This window comes from Gracilinanus agilis, chromosome 3 (genome assembly GCF_016433145.1).
Source record: "Gracilinanus agilis isolate LMUSP501 chromosome 3, AgileGrace, whole genome shotgun sequence".
NCBI classification, from domain to species: Eukaryota; Metazoa; Chordata; class Mammalia; order Didelphimorphia; family Didelphidae; genus Gracilinanus; species Gracilinanus agilis.
The window spans coordinates 683,235,256-683,245,079 of NC_058132.1; the positions used below are offsets into that span (position 1 = coordinate 683,235,256).

The window sequence follows — 9,824 nt, forward strand, 5'->3', positions numbered from 1 at the left end:
CCAGAGAAGAGAGGCTACCTATAAAAAGGTTGGGAAAATGAGCAGACAACCAAAAAAGCACCTAACTAGAGAGAATTTTTAAGGAGACAAAGAATAAGGTATAGACACAGAAGGGGACCTTGAAAGCAAAGCAAGCACACATAAAGTCCAAAAGAAAAAATTATGAATTGAATCCAGATTCTGGAAGAGCTCAAAAAGGACTTCAAATTAGAAAATTCATATTAAGAGAGGCAGAGGAAAAATGGGGAAGAGAAATTAAAGTAATGCAAGAAGAAATGGGCCAAATGAAAAGGAGGCTCAAAAGCTAATGGAGGTTAGGGGCAGCTGGGTAGCTCAGTGGAGTGAGAGTCAGGCCTAGAGACAGGAGGTCCTAGGTTCAAACCCGGCCTCAGCCACTTCCCAGCTGTGTGACCCTGGGCAAGTCACTTGACCCCCATTGCCCACCCTTACCAATCTTCCACCTATGAGACAATACACCGAAGTACAAGGGTTTAAAAAAAAAAAAAAAAAGCTAATGGAGGTAAATATTTCCTTAAAAATTAGAACTGGGCAACTAGAAGCTAATGATTTCATAAGACATCAAAAAAAACAATAAAACAAAATCAAAAGAATGAAAAAAACCAGAAAACATAAAATATCTCATTGATAAAACAATTGACCTGGAAAATAGATCCAGGAGAGAAAATTCAAGAATTATTGGGCTCCCTGAAAGCCATGATTAAAAACAAAAACAAAAACAACCTGGACATCATACTATAAAAAATTATCAAAGAAAACTGCCCAGATATTCTTGAACAAGAAAATAAAATAGAAATGGAAAGAATCCCCAGATCACCTCCAGAAAGAAATCCTCAAATGACAACTTCCAGGAATGTAATAGCTAAATTCAAGAGCAACCAAACTGAGGAGAAAATACTTCAAGCAGCCAAAAAGAAACAATTCAAATACCATGGAGCTATAATCAGTATCACATAGGACTTAGCAGCTTCCACATTAAAGGATCAGAAGGCATGGAAGATAGTATTCAGGTAGGTGAAAGATCTAAGTTTACCACCCTGAGTCACCTATCCAGCAAAACTGAATATATTCTTTCAGGGGGAAAATTGGGCATTCAATAAGATAGAAGATTTCCAAGCATTCCTGAAAAAAAAACAGACCTAAACAAAAAAAATCTGAAGATTAAACATGAGACCCAAGAGAAGCCTAAAAAGGTAAATAAGAAAGAGAAAATTTAAGAGACTCAATAAGGTCATATTGTATGTATTCCTACATGGAAAGAGGATAGCTATAACTCTTAAAACATTATTCTTAGAAGTAGAGCAGATAGAAGGAGTATACTTAGATGGAGGGTGGGGAAGTAAGCAAATTATGATGATATAATATGATATGAAAAAAATCAAGGGATGAAAAAGAGGATTGCACTGAGAGAAAAAAGAAAGAAGAGATGTAATGGGGTAAATTATATAACATAAAGAGGCATGAAAAATTATTATAGGGGAGGGAAGGACGAGAGTGGTGACAGGCAATGCTTAAACTTTACTCTCATCATAACTGGCTTAGAAAGGGAATAACAACCATACTCACTGAGGTTTAGAATTCTATATTACCCTACAGAAAAGTAAAAGGGGAATAAGACGAAGGAAGGTGGGGGATAATTGGAGGGAGGGAGAAGTAGGGATGTGATGAAAAGCAAAACACTGGTGAGGAGGAACAGAGTGAAAGAGAATAGAGCAAGATCAAAAAGGGAAAATAAGATGAAGGGCAATACACAATTAGTAATCATAACTACAAATGTGAATGGGATGAACCCACCTATAAAACAGAAGCAGAAAGGAGAGTGGATTAAAACCAGAATCTTACTATATATGTTGATTACAAGAAACACATTTGAGGCAGGGTGACACACACAGAGTAAAGGTAAAAGGCAGGAGCAGAATTTATTAGGCATCATCTAAAGTCAAAAAAGAAATAGCAATCATAATCTCAGACAAAGCTAAAGCAAAAATTGATCTGATTAAAAGAAATAAGTAAGGAAAACACATCTTACTAAAAGGTACTATAAACAATGAAGTAATATCAATACTAAACATATATGCACCAAATGGTATAGCATCCAAATTTTTAAAGGAAAAACTAAAGGAGCTTAAGGAGGAAATAGATAGTGAAACTATAGTAGTGGAGGACCTCAATCTTCCTCTCTCAGAACTAGAGAAACCTAACCAAAAAATAAATAAGAAAGAAGGAAGGGAAGTGAATGAAATTTTAGAAAAATTAAGAGTTAATAGATATCTGGAGAAAACTGAACAAGAATAAAAGGGAATATACCTTCTTTTCAACAGCGCATGGTACCTATGCAAAGGCAGAACATGTAGTAGGACATAAAAACATCACAAACAAATGCAGAAAAGCAGAAATAATAAATGCAACTTTTTCAGATCATAATGTGACAAAAATTATAATTAGTAAGGGTTCATGGAGAGGCAAATTAAAAATTAATTAGAAACTAAATAAACTAATTTTTCAAAACTGGTGAGTTAAAGAACAAATCATAGAAACAATTACTGATTTCACTGAAGTGAATGACAAAATTTATGGGATACAGTCAAAGCAGTACTCAGGGGAAAATTTATATCCCTGAGTGTCTATATCACCTCTTAAACTGTTCTATAAAGCAGTGATCATCAAAACAATACGATACTGGCTAAGAGATAGAAGGGTAGATCGATGCAATAGACTAGGGGTAAATGACCTCAGCAAGCTAGTGTTTGATGAACCCCAAAATCCCAGTTTTGGGGATAAGAACCCACTACTTAACAAAAACTGCTGGGAAAATTAGAAAACTATAGTTCTTGATCAATATCTCATACCCTATGCCATGATAAGTTCAAAATGGGTAAATGACTTAAATATAAAGAGGGAAATTATAAGTAAATTAGATGAACATGGAATAGTATGCCTGTGTCAGATCTATAGGAAAGGGAAGAACTTAAGATCAAGAAAGAGATAGAGGGCATTAAAAGATATAAAATAAATAATTTTGATTATATTAAATTAAAAATATTTTGTACAAACAAAACCAATGCAACCAAAATTAGAAGAGAAGCAACAAACTAGGAAAAAAAATTTATAACAAAATTCTCTAATGAAGGTCTAATTTCTTAAATATACAAAGGACTAAGTCAAATTTTTAAGGAATCAAATCATTCCCCAATTGACAAATGGTCAAAGAATATGAATAGGCAATTTTTAGATTAAGAAGTCAAAACTATCAATAATCATATGAAAAAATGTTCTAAATCCCTCCTGATTAAAGAAATGCAAATCAAAACAACTCTGAGGTACCACCTCACACCTAGAAGATTGGCCAATATGACAGTAAAGAAAAATAATAAATGTTGGAGAGGATGTGGAAAAATTGGGACTAATACACTGCTGCTGGAGTTGTGAATTGATCCAAACATTCTGGAAGGTAATTTGGAATTATGCCCAAAGGGCTTTAAAAGAATGCATGCCTTTTGATCCAGCAATCCTACTATGTCTGTATCCAAAAGAGATTTGAAAAATGGGCAAGTACTTGTTTGTACAAAAATATTTATAGCTATGCTCTTTGTGGTGGCAAAAATTGGAAAATGAGGGGATGTCCCTCGATTGGGGAATGGCTGAACAAATTGTGGTATATAATGGTAATGGAATACTATTGTGCTATAAGGAATGATGAATTGATGGATTTCTATATGAACTGGAAAGACCTCCATGAACTGATGCACAGTGAAATAAGCAGAATCAGGAAACATTATACACAGTAACTGAAACATTTTAGAGATAAGTAATAAATAAGTAGAAAATTCAATGTACTCTAATCAATCCTATGCTTTATTTTATTTCTTTGAGTCTCCTTGTAAGAATCTGGGCACATCCTAGTTCCCAGTTCCCAAATGACCCAAAGGTCCCACTGCATTCTTGTCATGACCACAGAGAAGCTGATCATTAATCTCAATATTCTTTCAGCTACAAACACACACATTAAACTGATGGAGCCCTAGCAAATTAGGTGGGTACTCTGGACTGTAGTCAGCCCCTCCATGAACTTACCAATGACTATGTTCATGTGAAAATGGAAATTCTCATTTGGATGTCATGGAATTGGGACGTTGCTGTTAATAATGATGAGATATTCTGAGCTTCTCTTAAGAAACAGAGAAGGCATACAATTGGCTAGTGACACAGCAGGAGTATGATGATGAATGAATGCGCTTGAATGGCAGTTGCTATTTCAGAGACACTGGACAAACTCATTAAAATGTTTGTCAAATGAATGGATGAATTTCATAGGGATAAATGTAAAATAAAATATTATTCTTGGGTACAAAAGAAGTCTTAGGGAATCTCAAAAGCTGTCTTTATATAGTTAAAAGGAGAGTGGAAAGAAGATGGAGGAGAAGGCTGGTTCTGCTTTATCTTAAAAGAGAGAAGCAAGAGTGAAGGAGATAGGTCTGGGAGGAGGAGGAGAGTTCCAGAGAGGAACCTTTAGGCTTGATATTGGGGGAAACTTCCTGGCAATCAGAGCTGCCCCAGAAGCAGACTGATGGATTTCTCCTTTCTGGAGGGCTTCTAGCAGAGGCTGAATGGCTGCTAGCTGGGGATAGAGAGAGGATTCACATTCAGATAGGGTTTGGGTTAGAAGTCTTCTGACCCTGAGATTCTATGTGAAAGTTTAAAAAGGAGTGAAAATTTTTCAAACCTGGTTACTTGGGAAAGACCATCCTATTCCATGATTGTTAAAGTTCCTCTGATTGAAGCCAAATGCTTCAGTATAAATGGTGATCTTCCCTGACGGCACTGCCCCAACTGGTCCATATCAAATACCATTCCTGCTTTCTTGTCCTGCATGATTCTTGTCCATACTCCTCCACAAATCCTCCATAGAGGATCCACCCAAGATGGAAACCTGACCCTCCATTTCTAATGATTTATAGATACCAACTAAGCAGAGCAGTGGATAGAGCACCAGACCTGGAGATGGAAGGATCTGGGTTCAAATGTGGCCTCAGAAACTTCCTAGATGTGTGAACCCTTCCTGCTCTTCTGCTTTGGGACCCATACTTTGTGTTGATTCTAATAAGGTGAAGATTTAAAAAGAAAAATAAAAAGATGATAGGACAGCTGGTGTAAAGCCACAAGGGACCTCAGAGGCTATCTGGCTTTAGTAATAAGCACAGTTAATGAGCATCTCCAGTCACAGCACCAGTGAGTCTCCTGAGCTCCATCCAGCTTCCTTGTTCTCTGCCGGCAGACACCCAAACCACACATGGCAGAGAAGGGTGCCATGACCTCACCGTCTAGGTTTGCCTGGTTTAAAAAAAAAAATCTCCACCTTTTACTGCATGGCTGGCAAGGGGCGTCTCTGCTCCCTGACTCTCCTGAGGCCCACTAAAGTCTCTCATGGGGGGGCTGCAAGCCCACCCATCCTCAGGGACTCTCACCTTCCTTACTTGAATTGGGCTCCCCCACAAACCAGAAGAAATGCCAACCCCTGACTACCCTGGAGCCCTGCAGAGCCCCAAAAGCCTCACAGAGGAAATGGGAAAGGGCTTTAATTGTTAAAAGGCCAAGCTCAGAGCCAAAAAGATCAGGTGACTTCTCTATGCCTTAGTTTCCTCATCTGTAAAAAAAGTTCTAATCCCAAATTTTAATATTTTCTAATGAACATTTATTACCAAGCCTGGGCCCTTGAAGAATCTGGGGAGGGGTCACTGCTAAGTAGCCCACTAGAAAGAGCTCTAGGCCTAGAATGAGAAGGACCTGAGTTCAAATGTGGCCTCAGACACTTCCTAGATGGACAAGTCCACTTAACCTCCATTGACTAGCCCTTACCACTCTTTTGCCTTGGAACCAATACTCAGTACCAATTCTAAGACAAAAGGTAAGGTTTTAAAGAGAGAGACTTGTCCAAAGAGATGTGTGTAGTAGGACTCTCAGACAGAATTTGAACACAAGACTTCTGACTCCATCCCAGTGTTCTTTCCACCATAGTTCTTACTATGTATAGACACTAAGAATATAGAGGCCAAACGGAAAACCGGAGGCAGATGAGAGGAGTGATTATCTCCCATTCCATTAGATCCAACTGAGGGGTACCAAGCTGTATGTGCGCCATCTCCCCCATTAGAATGTGAGCTCCCTGAGGGCAGGAGTTGGGTCTTTGTCTTACCTCACCAGGCCTTACTGTAATACCTGGTCCATAGTAAATGCTTACTAAATGCTGGTTGGTTGGTTGGTTGGTTGGTTGAGTGGTTGCTCATTTTCTACTCCTCCTTTTAAATCATTTTCCTCATTCCTCTCTAGGTGGTCATGAATAGAAGTGCTTGGATGAAACTAAAACCATTCCCAATATCAAAAGATTTGAATCCAGGGATGAGCTCGAGCCAGTTCTCTCCAGAGCCTGATTATTAAATGTCCAAAATGTGCATTTATCCTTTATACCCCAGAAATTAGCAAACAGTAAATTGGGGTTTGATTCATTGCTCTGTTGACTGTCTAGACTTAAGAAAGTGCTAATAATGCAAATTAAACCAAAAGTGTGCCTTGTGTACAATTTATTTTTTTTCTGGGAGAGACAGTTGTTAAACATTTCCCAGCACACTGTCAGTTGAACCCATTCATTCCAACCTCTCCTCCACTCCCCAACTCAAGTGGACAATGGCAAAATCCAGTTGGGAGCTTGGATGAATGGTGGGAAAGATGCTCATCAAAGTGTTCTGGCTGAGATTGTTTCCATGGCCATTGAGTCCCATCCTTACCTGACAAGATGGCGAACTGTCTGTGGAGTTGTTCTATGATATCCACTGCCGCGAGGGGCCGGATCTCCTGCTGCATGATTTCATCTGCCAAAGGGAAGGAGAGAGAAGAAACCCCCAGGTGAGTCAAGGCTTCCATGTTACTCAGAAAGGCAAGAGAAAAAGAAAAGACCTGCGTAGGAAATTACTCAAGATTTGTCATAGGCAGTGCTGTTACCAGATGATCCTTCTGATAATGTAGAGGTTCAAAGACACTGGAAATCCTCTTCCCAAGACCTGTACTATCTCACTTCCTAAAAAGTCTATCCTCTTCCTTTCTTTCATCTCCTTCTAAATCTGTGCCTCTGTCTCCCAGATTAAGTGATAGGAGTGGGAGGGAAACATCCAGTTTCAGTTCTTCAGAAAAGCCAAGCCTTTTGGCAGAGGTCTTCAGGTTTCCTCCATCTCAGTCTAATTCACAAATTATTCTGTTGGGGGAAGCTAGGTAGCTCAATGGATAGAGGCCTGGAGTCTAAAAGTCCTGGATTCAAATCTAGCTTCAGACAATTGCTATGTGACCCTGGGCAAGTCACTTAACCCTAATTGCCTAGTTCTTACCACTTTTCTGCCTTGGAAGTGATACTCAGTATTGATTCTAAGACAGAAGATAAAGGGGTTTTTTGGGGGAAGAAGGAAGTAACTTTTTATTGATAACTTTTGTGTTTATGTCACTTTTATTTCTCAACACATCCTTCTCCCTCTTGAAGGGTCATTCCTCATAATATAAATTAAGGGGAAAAAAATTTGGCAAAACTAACCAACATATCAACCAAGTGGAACAGTGTGCATTTTCCATATCCATTATCCCTCACTTCTGCAAAGGAGAAAAGGAAGATCATTGTCAGATCTCTTCTTCCAGGCCAAATTCAATCATTATAATTGGGTGGGGGTGGATTTTTTGTAGCTGTCTTGTTTGTTGCTTTTGCCATTTATGCTGTAAAAGTCTTTGCCTTGTACCATCTCAAGCTTTGCCAAATCAAGGTGTTAGACTAGGGAACTTCTCCAGTCTCTTCTAGCTCTACATTTCTGATTCTATCATCACTTATGGGAGAGGATGATAGGAGAAAGAAAACATGCCTGGAATTTGGCATAATTTGTGTCGGGTGAACCACATGTAGGAGAAAGAAAAAAATTCCCCAATACCACAAAAATGTCTCTTGTCAGTGGCCACAGCCTTCCCTGAAATAACACTTTCTGCTCAGGATCTATGTTTTCCCAGAGTTCATAGTCTCTACCCTGCCTCATGGTGTCTGGTTTACATATGATCAGTTTAGAGAATTAAAACAAAGTGGTGCCATCTTATGCAAGCATATCCTCCTCCAGAACCTCCTCACCCCTCTGTTTGACATTCACACAAGAGGCAGTGCAGTGCAGTGGATAGAGAGCTAGTCTTACAACCAGAAAGACCTGTGGTCAAGTCCCACTTCCAGTATGAAGGGGCTGGTGACTCTAGGAAACTCACCTAAATTCTTGTGTCCTCCACTGCTCTGAAGAATGATGCAAAGAAGGTGCTTCCTTCAGTTAGTAAAGGACGTTCCCTCATCTGGGAGTTCTCTATCCCAAACTCCCTCCCAATCTGGCTCCAGTCCATCTCTCCATACTGATTTCACATCCCTGCCCCTCATGTACTCTATAATCCAAACAAAGTGGTCTTCCTCCTCTAAGCCTTGACAAGGGCTATGGCCCCCGTGCTGGGATGTTCTCCATTTTCAACTCCACCTCTTCAAATCCCCAGCTTTCCTCAAGGATAGTCCAAGGACCACCTTGGAAGGAAGACCTGCGCTCTGAATCTCTGAGCTGACTTCATGGCACAGGCTCCGCCGAGAAGCTTTTTCTGATTCCCCAGATACAAGTGTCTCTCTTCTCTCTACTTAGCTTGGGTTTATTTTGGTTGTTTTGTAGTTCATTATGTAGTGCCTCTCTCCAACCCACCAATCTGAAGCCTAAAACTGGGTCCCCCCCAAGAGGTAAATGAACCTCCACAAGGCACTCTGGCCATCTAAACTCTGAAAACTACGGGTCAGGTTGACTAGTCAACCAAAGGACACAGTTAGCTCAAAGTAAAAGGTTTTTTTACTGACACCATATAATAAGAAATGACAAAAAACAAATACATCCTTCAGAGAATTGGGGGGACACTCTCCCACAAATACAGTATCAGTGGGAAGAATGGACACAGAGTTCACAGGTAGAAAGGGGCACACGTGGGAAAGACACATCCCCAGGCACATCAGGGGAGGGGTAATTCATACTGCTGATCCTAATTAGAATTTCATGATCTGATTTCTGTCACTGATGGCTTCTCATCACTCCCTCTGTCCTTGGTCTCCTCGCCTCCAGGAAATTTCCCTGCCTCCAGTCTCAGGACCAACAGCCATCCCAGTCTAGGCTACTTTTACTCACTTTCAGGGCCAAAGCCCAGACTCTGAAGGGTCTCAAGCAAGCCTCAGCCCTGGGGCTCACCATCTCCCTAAAAGGATTCCAGCCCTGGGCAGTCAGTCAAATAGCATTTACTAAGCACCTTCTTTGTGCCAGTGGCCGTGCTAAGTGTGCGCTGGTGACACAAAGTCCCTGCTCTTGATGGACCCTCAGCTCTTCTTGCTGGCTCAACCCCACAGCTGGACCTCTTTTACCTGAGCACTGCCATGGGCTTCTGCTAAAGGAGCCATTGCCCATAAGGACTAGAAGAGAAAAGAAATCCCCTCCCCTTTTCCCTCTTGCCAAACTCTCCAAAGTTATGGTGAAAGAGCAGCTATGTGGCACAGGAGACAGATTTAGGCCAAAAAAAGGGAAATCCTAGGTTCAAATCTGATCTCAGACACTTCCCAGCTGTGTGACCCTGGGCAAGTCACTTAACCCCTACTGGTTCTTACTGCTCTTCTGCCTTGGAACCAATACTTAGTATTGATTCTAAGACAGGAGGTAAAGGTTAAAAAAAACCCACAAAGTTAAGGTAAAGAAGAGCTGGGTTCCCCCAAAACACCAACT

The 9,824-nt window shown here is 40.2% G+C and overlaps 1 protein-coding gene across 1 annotated transcript in view; it reads right to left on the minus strand.

Moving 5' to 3' along the window:
• LOC123242075 (probable guanine nucleotide exchange factor MCF2L2) overlaps positions 1 to 6,877 on the minus strand; it is a 42,184-nt gene extending 35,307 nt beyond the window's left edge. Inside the window, exon 1 of the mRNA XM_044669567.1 lies at positions 6,801 to 6,877. Coding sequence (XP_044525502.1) covers positions 6,801 to 6,876 — 76 coding nt within the window. The 5' untranslated portion in view covers position 6,877. The remainder of the gene's footprint in view (positions 1 to 6,800) is intronic.
• Positions 6,878 to 9,824: the final 2,947 nt, after the last annotated feature.